Genomic DNA, 18,832 nt, shown 5'->3' on the forward strand with positions numbered 1-18,832 from the left:
GATGAAATCTTGCCCCTCTTGAAACAGCCTCATTTCTCATTATCAGGAAATTCTTCCTCCTTAATTGGGTGACTTTAGTTATGTCAGAGAATACCCTTATTTGCTGACCATAAAATTCTTGGGCTTGATTTCTGAATGCCATCCTTATTACCGAGTCTCTTTCTGAGGTAAATGTAAATGTTACTAGTAATGTTGCACGGGAGTCTATTAATATTTCCTGAGACATTTCAAGAACTGCAGATAGATTCATTGATATTCCATCCTGTTGTATGTCATTTTTCACTTTATTCATAGGAATATAAAATATCCTTGATATCGCTGGAAGAGCTTGCTCTGGGTATTTCAAGACATTCATTAAGTAACTTTTGAACAGATCTCTAGCAGATGCCATCTTTGACTTTGGAAAGTTTAGTATTCTCAAATTAGATCTTCTAAGATCGTTCTCCAAATTTTCCATTTTCCTGTTATATATATTTTCAGATTTAATCAAGTTATCTTGTACCTGCTGTATTTTTTCAACTTTAATTTCTACTTCTTTCACAGATGTCTCAAGAAGATTCACCTTATTTTCCAGAGTATGTAGTTTATTCATATTTTCTTTAACCAGTATGGTTAAGTCTTTAATCGATTTGTCCATTGATAGTAGTACACCCCATATTTGCTCCAAAGAGATTTTAACAGGTTTTATAAGTGGTTGTTCACATATTACCTTAATATCCAGCTCTCTTTTTCCTGGCTCTGCCGGGCCCTTCCCTCCGCTGGTACCGAGCTGCTCCTCTACCACCGCACCCTTGGAGCTCAATGACGCTGAGCTCACCCGAAGCTGAGAATCCTCCATCCAAGCTTCTCGGGGTAGCAGGGTCCTCTGAGGATAATGTTCTTTCCTGCCGCTCGCTTTTTGGTTCCTCCGAGTTCTCAGGGGATCCGTAAGGGGGCCTGGGCACTATTGGCATGCCGGGGCTGAGGGATGTTTCCTCTGCCTGAGGCGTCAGCGTCTGCTCAGCGTTGACTTCTCTCGCGGCTCCTCCTTCCGGCATTGAAAGCATGGGCTCCGCTATCATCGACTCGATCGTTGGTAGACGAAATCCAGACACAGGCGTTGATGTGACAATTTTTCTGATTCTCGCCTTCCTTTTGGTATGAGGCATGTTTAATTTCGCATAATAAGGAAACAGCTCCAAAATTCGGCTCGTATCAGGGAAAATCCAAGGACAGAGTCACTAGCGCGTTTTCTGTGCAGCGGCCATCTTGGACTCCCCAAAATACCCCCCATGATACCTGTTTTGAAATCGGTTACACTTCCAGGTTTACCTCCGCAGTACTCTGACTTCAGTGATGTGTTATCTAAGCAGAAAGTGGATACCTTACCCCCGTTTTGCAAGTTCAACTGTCCTATTGAACTCCTGCCGGGCACCATGACTCCCAAAGGCAGAACCTACCCGTTGCCTCAGCCTGAAACCCATGCCATGTCGGAATATATTAAGGAGAATCTTGAAAAAGGGTTCATAGGATGGTGGACTCCGTCCCTGTATTGATTACAGGGGTCTCAACGCCATAACCCGTAAGGATCGTTACCCATTACCCCTGATCAGCGAGTTGTTTGACTGTTGGAAGGGACACAAATCTTCTCCAAACTGGATCTGAGAGGTGCGTACAATTTGGTACGCATTCAACCCGATGATATCTAGAAGACGGCTTTTAATACCAGAGACCAGGGGTGTGCATTCGTTTGCAACATATTGGCAATCCGCAATGTATATGCCATATTCGCTGTATTCATGGGGATCACGAAACATATGGCGAACTCCCACGAATACAACGTATCACTAACGAATAAACCCCCACCCTCCTGACCCCCCCAAGACTTTCCAAAAGTCCCTGGTGGTCCAGTGGGGCTCCTGGAGCAATCTCCTGCGCTCGGGCCGTTGGCTGCCAGTATTCAAAATGGCACCGTTAGTCTTTGCTCTTACTATGTCACGGGGCTACTGGTGCCATTGGTCAGCCCCTGTCACATGGTAGAGCACAAGATGGCGGGCCTGGGTTTTGCGGCGCGCCCTGATTGATCTACAATATAAGGAAGTTCCTGACTTCACTTCCTTGCCTTGGCAATTGGGTTGACTTGTATGCTAGATTGTTTCCACGCTTGTTCCTAGTCTCATTCCAGGATCCTTCTGTTCCAAATCCGTTCCTGACTTGTTCCTGCATCATCGTTCCTGAGTACTGTCTGTTCCTGTGTTCGTCTATCTGCCTTCCCAGGTAGTACCCTTGGACTGACTTCTGGTACTGACCTCGGTTTGTTTGTGACCTGCCTGCCTGTCTATGACCCCAGCTAGTTCCTGACTCGTCTGTCTACCGCCTGCCTCAAAGACCCCAGCCTGTTCCAGATCTGCTCATCTGTCTGCCGCCTGCCTCCAGAACTCTGCTTGCCTCTGACTATATCTGACCTCCGATATCTGACCCTTGCTTTGGTGACCACTCCTTGGACTGACCTATGGACATTGACCTTTCGCCTGCCTGACCTCGCCTCCAGATTCTGGCTCTGTTCCTCGCCTTGTCATCACCAATTCTGTTCTGGTTCTCCCTGCTCCAGCTCAAACCTGACCATGCTCCTTCTGTTTCTGTAGGCACGCCGGACTTCCATTCTCCCAGGAGACCCTGTGAGGCCCACCTAAGTCCAACCGGCCTGGGTCCCTATGGGCTTCTCCTGGGGAGACCTCGGGCTTCCAGTGGTGAAGCTCTACCTAGCCTCTGTCTCCTTCAGTGCTCTGCCTACTTGGGCCAGTTACCTCCTGTTCCCTTTCAGGAGCTATTCCATCCTTGCCCCAGGACAAGGGTCCACCCCGAGCGCAACAATTTGTACACTTAAAATTGATTTTTACACATGTAAATGCACTTTACTTATATAGGTAGGCTTTTGAAAATTGTTACAATATATGCTATTGAATTGTCCATATAATATTCATGTGTAATGGTTTTTTTTTTAATTGCTATGAAAATTTGTTACATTTACATGTGTAACTCCTTTTAAAATTACCACCATAAGTTTTCAAACTCAGCTTCTGATTTCTGCTTTCAATTTAAAATTCTGTGGGGCTCCCATCAAAAACTATTTTCTATGTGATGCACAGTGTAGGCTGATAAATGTGGAGGTACCAGTTGAATTACAATTGAAATAACTGTAATACCCTGGCATGTTTGTGCAATTATCTACAACTAGCTGCCACTGTTATGTGATTTGTCCTTTTAAAGGAGGACATTAACAATAGAAAATACAATAGTCACATGTGAATAATTGTACATGCATTGCATTTTACAATATTTTGTCACATACTACATATATTTCATTGAAAGGAAGTAAAGGAAACAATGAGTAATGTTTTTTTGTAAAAATTGTATTACCTCATGACTTTTCTTCCATGATAGTTTGAATTAATGTATTAGTTTTGAATGTCAGTGATTAAGTTGCAAGGGTACTGACCTTAATCCTACAGATAGATGTTTTATCTAGTACATCATAATGAGGTCTCAATTTTTTAAGTTAAATACTGTGTCAGGGAAACAAAGAAAAACACTGAAATGATTTCAAAATCTTCATTTTTTTCTTTTATTTCAACACTGTACATAAACAGCAGGAGGCAACCTAGTGGTACCAAAGGTGCTAAGGTAGAAAGCAAAGAACAGGCATGCATTGTCACAAACAGTAAGATCTACGCTGAATCCCTTTGTTTTAAAAATGAGTTGTAGAAAAGTATAGGAAAGACTATTTCCATGGGCCTTGGCTAAACTGGTCCCATGGTGACATATAAATATAAGTAATAATATGTAAAAGAAAGTGAAGCCAAGTATAACATGTACATCATGAAGTTTGGCAGGAACTGATTCAAACAAAAAAAAATAATGAAAATTAAAAGTACAGAAAAGAATAAATCCCCAGTGGATCTTTGAAAAAGTCAATACTATATAAATGCAGATTATGAAAAATAATTATTTGCTGACTTACATTTTATAAACAGCTCCTACAAAAAGTAGAAATCTCTTTTATCTCTTTGTTTTTGAATTCTACAGGCATCCAATGAGACCTTTGCCATTCCTCTCACATTATCTGGGGAAGTGGTTCTACGACGGAGACTGAATTATGAAGAAAAGATGCGCTATTTTGTCATTGTCCAAGCTAATGTAAGTGTACCACTCCTACTATCAGTTGTTTGCAGCATGAAAAAAAAAAAAGAAAAAAAACTTGCATTCATCAGAACTGAGTGTTCTGTAATTCACCATTGTCAATTTATTTCCTACTATCCTTTACACTGGTTTCTGAATATTTAACACACTTTGACATGTAATTACTGCACACACAAAGTTTTTTTTTAAATATTTTGAAATAAAAGAAATTATCTTAGGCAAAAGAAATGGATATATATGAAGTGCTTGTATAGTTCATGGAAACAGTCCAACTAGTGTTTCCAAACATGTTCATTCTGACATACCTATTGACACTAATTTGAACTGATATCAGTTTAATGGATACATTTCAGCTGTATCCTATGGCTCTGAAATATTGCTTTATAAAATAAAGCTATTTTTCTTTGAACTCACACTGTGTTAAGGGGCTCTTATAGTGTGGCAGGAAATAGATATTCTAAATGAGAATAAAAGAAAAATTAAAGGTGTATCTAATATATCTGTCACGGGAAATGCCTTTAGGTGTCACTGGAGATAATGAAAGTCGACCCTTTCTGTTTAATGAAATTTGCATTTCTAATCATAGTGGTGGAAAAAACTTGCATCCAATATGCTTCCCTGCATTGAGTTACAAAATTCTGTATACATGATGTGGGAGCTTAGCAACTGTGTTAAACTATTAGCCTCTGAGAATATCTGTTTATGTCCTTGCTGGCTTGATCGACAAATCAATTAACATGTTCACTGATTAAAGCAGACAAAAATTGCCTTAATAGGTTTATATTGGTAGAAAGAGAAGTATAGTAAACTGTGAAAGTATTGATGTGGTGGAAATAAATATAGATACTCCATACCTAGCTGGGTTACTAAGGTTTACACTTTAATATGTTTCTTATATTTGTGACAGTGACCTACAAATCTCCTTTTTTGTTTATCATCATCGCCAACATTGTTCCAGCTCCATTATCTTCATTTTCCCATTTCCATTCTGCGACTTATCTCCTCAACATTAGCACAAACCTTGCCACCCTTACTTATATATGTGTGTGTTTCAAAATCTGTATATAATGAAATAGACCATATATGCATTTAGAATTGCAGAAGTTGATGACATCCATATTATCTAAATACTTTAAAAGTTTAAGAAATTAATTAGAAGTCATAGCATACCATTACATTGCTCCTCAATTTTGTTCTAGTAAAACTCATGTCCCAATGTGTCTGATTAATGTATACTATGCATTGCTCAGTTCAGGACTTCACATTTTCAATAATTAGAAAATGGAATGTTGATGACAGCCAATCACATTCAATCTTCAACAGGCATTAATGGATTATAGAATAATTACAACAGATTGAAAATGACAACTGTACTGGGATAAAGATTCATGGCTCACTGGGAAAGAACAATGAACTGAATGGAGAGAAAATCATAGACAACAGAGAGAGAGAGAGAGAGAGAGAGAGAGAGAGGGAGCACATGCAAGCTATGGACAGTAAGGCTGAAATCAGTGGTTAGAGAGTTTTCATTTCTATTTTCCTGTAAGTTCCCTAACCTTAGGCATTATTTTTATTCATAATGGGGCAGATTTTAAAACCTTGCGCGAGCGCGTACTTTTGTTCGCGCAGCAGGCGCGAACAAAAGTACGCTGGATTTTATAAGATACGCGCGTAGCCGCGCGTATCTTATAAAATCCGGGGTCGGCGCGCGCAAGGGGGTGCACATTTGTGCAACCTGCATGCGCCGAGCCCAGCGCGCGCTGCCTGTTCCCTCCGAGGCCGCTCCGATTTTGGAGCGGCCTCGGAGGGAACTTTCTTTCGCCCTCCCTTCCCCTACCTAACCCACCCCCCCGGCCCTATCTAAACCCCCACTTACCTTTGTCTGCAAAGTTACGCCTGCTGAAAGCAGGCGTAACTTTGCATGCGTCGCCGGCAACCCCGCTCCGTCCTCCGGTCCCAGGGGCATGGTCCGGAGGCCTCGACCACGCCCCCGGGCCCGCCCCCGAAACGCCGGGGCATGCCCCCGAAACGCCACGTCGTTTCGGGGATGCCACCAGACACACCCCCTCCCACCCCTTTTCAAAAGCCCCGGGACTTACGTGCATCCCGCGGCTTTACACACGCCAGCGGCCTATGCAAAATAGGCGCGCCGCCGCGCGAGGGCCCTGCGTGCGTAAATCCTGAAGGATTTACGTGCGCGGCCCATTTAAAATCCGCCCCAATGTATTTATATGTACAACCATATACCATAATATTCATTTTTATATGGTGAACAACTAAAATAATTATTAAAAAATGCATACAACATAGAAGAAACAAAAAAAAGAAATCACCATGCTGATAAAATATTCAATAAGGGCCTAAATCAAAACAAACACAGCAGCAACCATATACAAAATATCATTTAAAGTAATCATTTAAATTTCTATATCAGCTATGTAATACAGCTAAAGGCAGTCCTATAATACATAAAAGAAATAACACAAAATTACAACAATACAGTATAACACAAGATCACATTACTACAGTAAATATTAGGGATGTGAATCGTTTTTTGACTATTTAAAACAATCGTCAGATTTATTTTAAATCGTCAAAAATCATTAAGAGTCTCGATACAATAGAAATTCCCCCGATTTAACGTGAAAAATCGTAAATTGGGGGAGGGCGGGGAAAACCTGCACACCAAAAAACCCACTAAACCCACCCTGACCATATAAAACGTATCCCTTACCTTCCCCCACCCTCCCGAACCCCCCCCAAAAAACATTTTATGAGTACCTGGTGGTCCAGTGGGGGCACGGGGACCAATCTCCCGCTCTCGGTCCATCGGCGCCATTTTGGCTGCCACTCAAAAATGGTGCAGATGGCCCGATAAAAAAAAAACCCACCCGACCCTTTAAAAATGACCCCTTAGCTTCCCCCACCCTCCTGATCCCCCCAAAACATACCTGGTGGTCTAGTGGTGGTCCCGGGAGCGATCTCCTGTTCTCAGTCCGTCGGCTGCCACTCATAAAGATGGCGCCGATGGCCCTTTGCCCTTACCATATGACAGTGTATCCGTGCCATTGGCCGGCCCCTGTCACATGGTAGGAGCACTGGCTGGCTGGCGCCATCTTTAAAGATGGCCGTCGCCATATTTAAAAATGGCAGCCACCATATTTAAAGATGGCCACTGCTGTATTTACAGATGGCCGCCGCCATCTTTAAAGATGGCGCCGGCCATCCAGTGCTCTTACCATGTGACAGGAGCCGACCAATGGCACGGTTACCCTGTCATATGGTAAGGGCAAAATAGCGCCGATGGCCCCAGAGGAACCAATTCCGATTCACATTACCCACATCACCCACGATCAGATTTTTTTCCCCCTCTAGCCGAACCCGATCGTTAAGACGATCGGGCACACGATTCACATCTCTAGTAAATATAGCATTACAAATGAATTAAAAAATATAAATAAAAAAATTCAGTATACAAAAATATATTAAAATAAGTCAAAGGTAGACAGCATTGCTATAATAGCAATGAAAGCAATTTAAAAACTAGTGAAAAGAACCAGGCATTACACATCTTTCTAAAACTGTGAATATAAATGAACCTTGACCAATGAACTGTAGCTATAGAATTAAAACTTATTTTGTAATCTGCCTTGAGGCCTTTAATGGAAAAAGGTGGAAAATCAAATGTCTATAAATAAATAATAAATTATTTCCTAAATTCTGAGTCTTTTTAGACAAGAGATTCTTTAGACTAAGGGCCTCATTTTCTAAAGTATTGCAGGCCTGCGATACTTTAGAAGATGATGGGCAGGGGGCCGAAACGGGGGGAGGGCCTGTGCTAGCCGGCAGCGATCGCACCATCGCGGTGCGATCGCTGCCGGTTTCGCACCCAATAGCGCCACCAAAGGAGGTGTAGCTATTGGGAGCGAAAGCTGCCACGAAAAGAAACTTGCCTCTTCGCTGTCCACGCCGTCGGCGCAGAGTCGGCCCCGGTGACGCCACGACTCCTCCTCTTCTGGGGCCAACTCCGCCCTGACTCCACCCCCATCCTGGTATCGCACGCGATAAGGGACTTTTCGTGTGTGAAAGGTCCCTTATCATGTGCGAGCGGCGTGGAAAATGAGGCCCTAAGCTGCAGAAATATAAAGATTTTCTTTCATATGTCTTCAACCTAATATCTTTAACAGTCAGGACTATCAGAAGAAATCCTGAGAAGAATGAAGATTCCTAAAACAAACATACAGTGCTAAACACTCTGGGGTATATTTTAAAAGGTGCGCATGGGAGTAGACTTGTTCGTGCAACCCGGCGCGAACAAATCTACTCCCGATTTTATAACATGCGTGCGGTAGCGCGCGCATGTTATAAAATACAGGGTCGGCGCGCAAGGCTGTGCAAAATCAGCAGCCTCTGCGCAACAAGCTGCGTAGCCATCCTCTGTTCCCTCCGAGGCCGCTCCGAAATCGGAGCGGCCTCAGAGGGAACTTTCCTTCCGGCCCCCCCACCTTCTCCTTCCTTCTCCTATCTAACCCACCCCCCAGACCTAACTAATTCCCCCCTACCTTTTTTTCACAAGTTACGCCTGCCCGCTAGCTGCGGGCGCACCATGTTCCAGTCCGGGGGCTGGTCCGGAGGCCACGGCCACACCCCGGATCTCCCCTGGGCTGGAACCACGCCCATGACCCCGCCCCCGGAATGCCCCCCAATGATGCGTCGGCCGCGACATGCCCCCCACATGCCCCAACACGCCCCCACAGGAAAGCCCTGGGACTTACGTGCATCCCGCGGCTTGCGTGCGCCTCCGAGCCTTTGCAAGATAGGCCCGGCACGCGCAGGGGGTGGAAGGGGCAGCTTTTCGGGGGTTATGCGCGTATCTTATGCGTGTAACCCTTTGAAAATCTGCCCCTCTATTAAATAATGGAGTGCCTCACTACTTAAGGATATAAAAACCAGTACCAAAATTTTCAGATGAATTCTAAACAAAATAGGTAGCCAATGTTTATATATATATATATATATATATATATATATATAGCTAGCAAAAAATTTTTTGGCAATTCTACTTCTATTAGTGCCAAAACTTATGTACAAAAAACTCCAACGTGCAGCCGTCGGAGACCATAAGCACTATTTGTTATATTAAATAAATCAATTCAAATATGTGATATTTTTTAGAAATATAAATCTTTTATTGACTGCTTTGACAGATATACTAATAATTTAAGTGAAAAATTGAATTACAAAACATTAAATATTTCAAATGTGCTAAAATCCACTTTTGGACCTATCAGTTATGACCCTCTATCCTCTCCTATACCTATCCTCAATCTGACCCTGATTGGACTAAATAAACCCTAACCTCATTGATGTTGAAATTGGTCTATACAAAGGAATACACCACTTGTTACTTTAACAGTGTTATCCCATATCTCTTGAGTTACATTCCTTAATCAAAACAGTTAACATATGTCAGTGGTGTATCTCATTTGGCTGATGCTTTCTCCTGTCCCCAAGGTCCTCGTTTCGCCAATGTTGGCTTCTTCAGGGGAATACTTTTATAACGACAAAACATCAATGAAAACCAATAACATCCATCACTTGTATCTGTATTGTGAGTGGAGTGGATTCAGGAAAAACACATTCAATTCACTCCGGCTCAATTGCTCCTAGATTTTTAATATATGAAGTCTCCCGCATATGAATGTGTACCTTTCTATCTCATCATACTTCCGTCTTCACAAACTTCTATCCATAAACGCTCCTCTCAGAGTTTCAATTAGTTCCACCACACCTCATTTGCAAAGAATGCTGTTATTCTCAAGATGGAGTCACAAATACCACACTCCTAACAAACTTCCAGCAGACTCAGTATTCAACCGCACAGGTGAGGATTCGTATCCATTTCACAATGGTTCAAAATCTGCCCCGATATTCCTCTGCCACTTGTATTTACTCCCTAGATCTCCAATAACCGTGCGTTGTCCTCAGAACATGTTTCAGAACATGGGATAACACTGTTAAAGTAACAAGTGGTGTATTCCTTTGTATAGACCAATTTCAACATCAATGAGGTTAGGGTTTATTTAGTCCAATCAGGGTCAGATTGAGGATAGGTATAGGAGAGGATAGAGGGTCATAACTGATAGGTCCAAAAGTGGATTTTAGCACATTTGAAATATTTAATGTTTTGTAATTCAATTTTTCACTTAAATTATTAGTATATCTGTCAAAGCAGTCAATAAAAGATTTATATTTCTAAAAAATATCACATATTTGAATTGATTTATTTAATATAACAAATAGTGCTTATGGTCTCCGACGGCTGCACGTTGGAGTATATATATATATAGGTAATGAAACTCTCCCAGTTTCATTACCCCTGTTATTTGTAACTGCCTACTTCTACACTATTAATGTTACTCAATTGTTCATTGTACACCCCTTGTTTTATGTAAACCGGCATGATGTGATTGTATCACGAATGCCGGTATATAAAAATCTTAAATAAAATAAATAAAATAAAATGTGAGGACAGAGTGGGTGAAATATGAGTGTATAATTTTATTCCTGGCAGTTTGGGCTACCATATTTTGTATAGACTGTAGCATATACAATTAGTGGTGAATTTTTAAGCCCAGTGCATGCCAAAATTGGGAGATGTATGTGCCCAGTTGCACATGTATCTCACACTGTGCGCACTTCTCACTCAAATTCAAAAAGGGGTGCTGTGTGTGTGTGGTTTGGGCAGGGCATAGGCATTTTTGGTCATGGCCAAGAGATATGTGTGTAAATACTTAAGTGCCCTGGCACGTGCCCAGGTCTACTAACGGGTACATTTACTTCTGCTATGGAGGAGCTGTAAGTTGTAAGCCCCCCCCCAAAAAAAAAAAAAAATTAGAACAGCTGTTTTGGAGGGGTTTAAAGAGTATTGGGTGACTAGGATGAGTGCAGGCTATCAAACCAGGAGGTTTTGGAGGACCTGGCTCTTAACTGGGCAAACTGATAGATGAACTGATGAAACTTGCAATGGCTTGGACATGTGCCTGTTATAAAATCGGGATTTGTGTGCCTTGGTGTTTGACCGTCGCCCGTATGACATAGTGAGGGCAAAGGTAGCGCCGGCGCCATTTTGAAGATTGGCAATACGGCCCACGTGCAGGAGGTCGCTCCCGGACCCCCGCTGGACTTTTGGCAAGTCTTGTGGGGGTCAGGAGGCCCCCCCAAGCTGGCCAAACGTCCCAGGGGGTCCAGCGGGGGTCCGGGGGTGATCTCCTACACGCGTGACGTTGGGAGCCAGGAACCAAAATGGCGCCGGTGCCACCTTTGCCCTGTCACATGATAAGGGCAAAGGGCCACCGGCGCCATTTCTCTTAATGCAGTCATGGCCAGAGAGAGGGAGATCGCGCCGGGACCCCCCCCCCCCCACTGGACCCCAGGTAATTTAAAACATTTTGGGGGGGTTCAGGAGGGTGGGAGATTTGTTTTAAAGGTTCGGGGTGGGTTTTAGGGTTTTTTTGGTGTGCCGGTTTTCCCGCTCTCCCCCGATTTACGATTTTTAACGATTTAAAAAAAAAAAAAAAAAAAAAAACCATGATGATAAGATTTCCCTCCCCCCCAGCCAAAATCGATCGTTAAGATGATCAATCACACGATTCACACCCTTAATATTTAGTGCATTTTGATAAATCCAGGCCTAAATTTAAGGGTTAAAGGTGTAACCTCTAACAAAAAGGCTTATCAAATAAGATCTCTTCTTTAGGAAGAAGAATGAGCTTTCTTTTCTTTTATTTATTTATTTATTTATTTATTTATTTAACAGTTTTATATACCGACCTTCATAGTAAATAACCATATCGGATCGGTTTACAATTAACAAGAATAAAAAAACTGGGGTAACTATTCAAGTAAACGAAAGATAAACAGTAAGTAGGAATGAGTCAAAGTTACAATCAACAGGGAAGAGAACTTGGAAGCTTGCAACAAGCTGGAAAGAAGATAAGGCAGGAAAGTAGTAGTTATTAAAAGTAATTATTAGTAGTTATTAAAAGTAGTTATTTTGTATTCTTCTGTAGTTGCATGAAGGCAAGGTTGATAATATTTAATAGTTATTTTATGTAATATTTTGTGATATTTGCTGAGTGTATTTCCTTATGTATGCCTGCAACAAATTACAATAAAAATTTAAAGAAAATGAAAAATGTTGCGCAGGGAAATATTGCACATATACCTTCAGTATTCATCCCTGCTTTCTGAATTACTTCATAAACATTTTGCATCAGAGAATTGGTTTAATGTTGCATTGTTTCTTCTTTATTATTATGGAAAAATAAGGAAATGGTTTTGAAAAAGCACATCTTCACACCTATCTTTGCTTATTGCCTTCTATATTGTGTTATTTCTTCCTGGAGCATGCTCCCAATCACTTTCCAAGTTCTACAGTAGTCAGATGGTGCTAGATTGGGAATTAGGTCTCACCAGAGGACTTGAGTGCACTATAGAAGGAATTTTCATCTCCTTACACAGGTTCTAGCCCAGCAAAATACTACCCCTGAAATGTTTTTCAGACATCTATCCTGTGAATGTAGTTCAATTTTCTCTCATGACATTTAACTAGAAGGGATGTAAAGAACTCACATAATCTTGGCAGGCATGACCTATTCTGTATAATTTGGGTTAATAATATCACAGATCTCACTCCTGCTGGTTGAATGATGGCGGAAAGATGCTATCAAATCATTTTAATAGTAGTTATACAAGGAGTGGGATTGCATTTCTCCAGAGATTTCTTTGTTGCATATAGGGGCTCCTAGAGGTTTTTTTTTTTAATAGTGTCTTTATTGCCAATTTAAAATTCCCAGATGCTCTTAGTCTCAAGCCAAGGTATGTATATTATACGGTATGCTCACCCGTTGTTTATTTAGAAATAATTTAAATTTATGTTTGATATTTTTGGCCTTTTCTGGAAAATCATAATTTTTGTTTTCTCTGGGTTTACTTGTAGGGCCCATGATTTTTAGTAGGTATCTAGAAGGTTTATATTCTCTTGTAGATCTTCTGTGGTAGGGTACTATGAACAAGATCATCAACCAAAAGCTTTTGTTACCCATGTTAATAAAAATCATATTGGGGTGCATCCATACCTTTTTGTTGGCCCTCAATAACAGAAACAATAAATTCCAAATTAATCCACAGAGGATAAAACATCTCACTTTTATGTTCCTCAATGCCAGGCCCAGTTGTGATCCATATAGGAGATAAAGTGACCTCATATGGGCCCAGAAGATAAAGGAGTAGACCACAACCCAGGTGCATACACCAACCTGCAGCCCTACCCATATTTCTAGGAAGAATATAAACACAGGTAACTGAACAATCAACATCTTTCTCTCCTCAATCTAATATATGTAAAGAACCCAGAGCACCAGTGGCTAAATGCTGAATCATTGCATCTGGCAGTCCTGCTCCTGCAGTGCTCATACCAGCCCTGATATGGAAGGAATATATAAGAAAATCATAAAAGCCCAAGCCAATCCTAGGAACCCTCTTGATTGATGCAAATTGAAATGTCATCAATGGAGTCTCATTGGCATGAATCAAAAACTGAGGATCCTTCACTCGAGGGTATATCATGCAAAAGGCCCTTCTACTACCCATCTCACTGAATCCCCGACTCATCACAAGATCCTCTGTGCATTGGTCAACCTTTGATCAGTGTATGCATATGTATACACCTTCTGCTAGTATTCCCATTAGCTCAGCCTTTGCCATTGAAATCACCACCAACCATCATGCGACATAGGCAGACCGCATAAACAGCCCATAAACTGAGGGCAATTGTTCTATAATATCAATACCAGGGAGTAAGAAATTAATTTGTGACTATCAGGAAGAGAACATATTCCCTTAGATGAACCAGATTCTTATATGGTTAACCAAAAATTGAGCCACTGGATTTCCCCATATTTAGTCTTCATAAAAAAGAGTCAGGGAATGGTCAAGTGTTCTGTCCCCAGCAGTGGGTACATGTTTGTATCTGTATATACTGGAACATCTTTTGTAACCCACGATATAAACGTGTGAGCCTTGCCTTTGGGGGAGCTTTGCTCTTAAGAGAAGTTCCCTTCCCCCTTTGCTTTCTCTCAGTTGGGAAGAGCTTGAATACCCTCTCAATCTAATTATCAATTTAACTGAAACTGGCTGGAAATGTTAATAGGTGGTTAAATTTTCAAAATAAATAAATAAACAGATAAATAAATAGTGCCTAAATCTGGGCCTTTCTCTGGGATAAGCAACATGGAATCTATTGAATTTAGGAATCCTGCCAGGTACTTGTGACCTGGATTGGCCACTGTTAGAAACAAGATGCTGGGCTTGATGGATTTTTGGTCTGACCCAGTATGGCAAAACTTAATGTTCTTATATTAAATATGTAACTTTGAAAGATTCATTTCTTCCCATAAATGATTTACTATGCAAGCACTCTTTTAATTATTGATCCACCTCACCAGCCCTATGCCTGAAGAAAATAATGCAGCATGTCACTGCCCAAGTCAAAAGAGCTACTGCTGCTTGTTCATCTGCAGAAGGTGCCAGACATCTGAAGAAATCCGCTTAGAATGAGAAGGAATTAGTACCTGAATGCAATCCACTTTGAAATGCCTAAAAGCAGAATATAAATATCCAAAACAAACAAATAAATAACTGTGACACCAAATTCAATCCAGTTCCCAATAAAGTAAGTCACACGGATGATCCTTCAGTTTTCTTCAGTGTGACAGATATGCCAAAATGCTCAGCAATGTCCAAAATTCTGCTTAACAGTTCTGAATACGATTAATGGGTAAACATAATGAATGAGGCCATTTGCAGTTTGTTCTGAATAGAATGAACCAAAATAGACTCATTCCAAAAAAAATCTAAAAGTTATTTGCAATCCTTTGGTTCAGTAAATAGTAGCACTAGCAAATAACATGCACTATTTGCCTACATATCTGACCCCTTGTGTCCTCCCCACAGTGTCTCTAGCTCCTACGTACCCTATTAGGGATATGCAAAGTAGAAAGGCGCAGGAGTCAGCCTGTTACTCCTACCTCATCAGTTCAAATGTATAAATTGTGCTAATTTCAAAACCAGATGGTACCAATTTGTTTTAGAACTGCAATGAAAGTTTAACATAAGAACATGCCATGCTGGGTCAGACCAAAGATCCATCAAGCCCAGCATCCTGTTTCCAACAGTGGCCAATCCAGGTCACAAGTACCTGTCAGGATTCCTAAATTCAATAGATTCCATGCTTCTTATCCCAGGGAGAGACCCAGATTTAGGCATTATTTATTTATTTGGAACATTTGTTGATCACCTATCAACATTTCTAGGCAGTTTATAATTAAAATATCCACAATTAAGACACATGAAAACACTGTCTTAAAACATTAAGCAATCACTTGTACATCATCATCTTACTATCTGAAATTTGAAGATCACTTGCACTTGACCATTACAAACTTTCCGCACAGGGGCTTCCACTCATCAGTATCAGGCTGACTCTTCACCTTACTACTCTGTTATATTAGCCTGTTGAAAGAAAAAGACATTTACCAATTTTTTGAGCTTTAAAAGCCCAGTTTCACTTTTTAAGCAATTGCCTATGTTGGCACATTTTGAAGGCACCAAATATCCAGGCCAAAGAGAAGCCAGCGTCTGCTTGCTATAATTCCATGTATCAGCACAGCTTCAAAGGGGCCTCCATCATCATGGCAATGCCTATGGGTGCCACAATCTTAAATTCATGGCTGCCCAGGGACAAGCAGTAGATTTCCCCAAGTTCATCCTAAAAATGGTTTCTGGACTTTTCTTCCAGGAACTTGTCCTGACTTCAGTACCTGACTTCAGTGCCAGGAAAAATAGTGGAAAGTGTTCTAAACATCAAAATCACAGAACATATAGAAAGACATGGTTTAATGGAACAAAGTCAGCATGGCTTTACCCAAGGCAAGTCTTGCCTCACAAATCTGCTTCACTTTTTTGAAGGAGTTAATAAACATGTGGATAAAGGTAAACCGGTAGATGTAGTGTACTTGGATTTTCAGAAGGCATTTGACAAAGTTCCTCATGAGAGGCTTCTAAGAAAAGTAAAAAGTCATGGGATAGGTGGCGATGTCCTTTCGTGGATTACAAACTGGCTAAAAGACAGGAAACAGAGAGTAGGATTAAATGGACAATTTTCTCAGTGGAAGGGAGTGGGCAGTGGAGTGCCTCAGGGATCTGTATTGGGACCCTTACTTTTCAATATATTTATAAATAATCTGGAAAGAAATACGACGAGTGAGGTAATCAGATTTGCAGATGATACAAAATTGTTCAGAGTAGTCAAATCACAAGCAGATTGTGATAAATTGCAGGAAGACCTTGTGAGACTGGAAAATTGGGCATCAAAATGGCAGATGAAATTTAATGTGGATAAGTGCAAGGTGATGCATAGAGGGAAAAATAATCCATGCTATAGTTATACAATGTTAGGTTCCATATTTGGTGCTACCACCCAAGAAAGAGATCTAGGCATCATAGTGGATAACACATTGAAATTGTCTGTTCAGTGTGCTGCGGCAGTCAAAAAAGCAAACAGAATGTGGGAATTATTAGAAAGGGAATGGTGAATAAAACGGAAAGTGTCATAATGTCTCTGTATCGCTCCATGGTGAGACCACACCTTGAATACTGTATACAATTCTGGTCACCGCATCTCAAAAAAGATATAACTGCGATGGAGAAGGTACAGAGAAGGGCGACCAAAATGATAAGGGGAATGGAACAGCTCCCCTATGAGGAAAGACTAAAGAGGTTAGGACTTTTCAGCTTGGAGAAGAGACAGCTGAGGGGGGATATGATAGAGATGTTTAAAATCATGAGAGGTCTAGAACGGGTAGATGTGAATCGGTTATTTACTCTTTCGGATATTAGAAAGACTAGGGGGCACTCCATGAAGTTAGCATGGGGCACATTTAAAACTAATTGGAGAAAGTTCTTTTTCACTCAACGCACAATTAAACTCTGGAATTTGTTGCCAGAGGATGTGGTTAGTGAAGTTAGTATAGCTGTGTTTAAAAAAGGATTGGATAAGTTCTTGGAGGAGAAGTCCATTACCTGCTATTAATTAAATTGACATAGAACTTAGAAAATAGCCACTGCTATACTAGCAATGGTAACATGGAATAGACTTAGTTTTTGGGTACTTGCCAGGTTCTTATGGCCTGGATTGGCCACTGTTGGAAACAAGATGCTGGGCTTGATGGACCCTTGTTAGCTATGCTAACAGCTTTTACCACATCCTCTGGCAATGACTTCCAGAGTGTAATTATTCATTGAGTAAAAAAATATTTTCTCCTTTTTGTCTTAAATATATCATCTAGTAACTTCATTTCATGTTTCCTAGTCTTTGTAATTCTTGAAAGCATAAACAACTGCTTTGTGTTTAACTGTTGCAATCCACACACTACTTTATAAACCTCTATCATATTTCCACTCAGTCACCTCTTCTCCAAGCTGAAGAACCCTATCTTCTTTAGCCTTTCCTCATAAGGTAATTGTTTCATCCCTTTTATCATTTTGGTTGCTCTTCTCTGTACCTTTTCTAATGCCACAATATCTTTTTTGAGATATGGTGACAGAAATGAACACAGTATTCAAGGAACAGTTGCTCCAAGGAGTGATACAGAGGCACTATAATATTCTCTGTTTCATTCTCCATTCCTTTCCTAAAAAATTCCTAGCATTCTATTTGTTTTCTTGGCTGCCACTGCACACTGGGCAGGGGATTTCAACAATTTATACATGATGATGCCTAAATCATTTTTCCTGGGTGGTGATTGCCAGTGTGGAATCTTGCCTTATGAAGCTATAATTTGGGTTACTCTTCTCTATGTGCATCACTTTGCATGTGTCTACATTAAATGCCATTGGCCATTTGGAAGCCCAGTCTCCAAGTTTCACAAGTTCCTCTTGTAATTTCTCACAGTCCTCTTGTGATTTAAGAACATGGAATACATTTGTATCATCAATAAATTTAACCATCTCAACTCGTTTTTCCCATCTCTAGTTCATTTATAAATATGCTAAACAGCAGCAATCCTAGTACAGATACACTCCATTGAAAAAATTTACCATTCAGCCCTATTCTTTGTTTCATATCTTTTAAACAGTTTTCAATCCACAGTAGAACTTTTGTTCCTATCCCATGACTTTTTAATTTTATCAAAAATCTCTCATGGGGTACTTTGTCAAATGCTTTCTGAAAGTCCAGATACAGTATATCAACTGGCTCACCTTTATCTACATGTTTATTTATGCTTTCAAAAAAATGTAGATTAGTAAGCCAAGACTTCCCTTGTCTCAACTCATGTTGGCTTTCTCCCATTAAGCTATACCTAGCTATATGTTCAGTAATTTTGTACTTTTTAATAGCTTAGATCATTTTTCCAAGCACTAATGTCAGGTTCACCTGGCTGTAGTTTCCTGGATCACCTGTCGAACCTTTTTAAAAAACTGTTTTCATTGGCCACCTTTCAGTCTTCATGTACCGCAGCTAATTTTAATGATATAATATAGATTAATAATAATAGGTCTGCAATTTCATTTTTATTTTTTTCCAGTACTC

At 40.7% G+C, this 18,832-nt stretch overlaps 1 protein-coding gene across 1 annotated transcript in view; it reads left to right on the forward strand.

The window, feature by feature from the left end:
• The window catches only part of PCDH15 (protocadherin related 15), a 2,056,285-nt gene that overhangs the window by 626,791 nt on the left and 1,410,662 nt on the right, over nucleotides 1–18,832 (forward strand). Inside the window, exon 8 of the mRNA XM_029609778.1 lies at nucleotides 4,066–4,176. Coding sequence (XP_029465638.1) covers nucleotides 4,066–4,176 — 111 coding nt within the window. The remainder of the gene's footprint in view (nucleotides 1–4,065; nucleotides 4,177–18,832) is intronic.

This window comes from Rhinatrema bivittatum, chromosome 7 (assembly GCF_901001135.1).
Source record: "Rhinatrema bivittatum chromosome 7, aRhiBiv1.1, whole genome shotgun sequence".
NCBI classification, from domain to species: Eukaryota; Metazoa; Chordata; class Amphibia; order Gymnophiona; family Rhinatrematidae; genus Rhinatrema; species Rhinatrema bivittatum.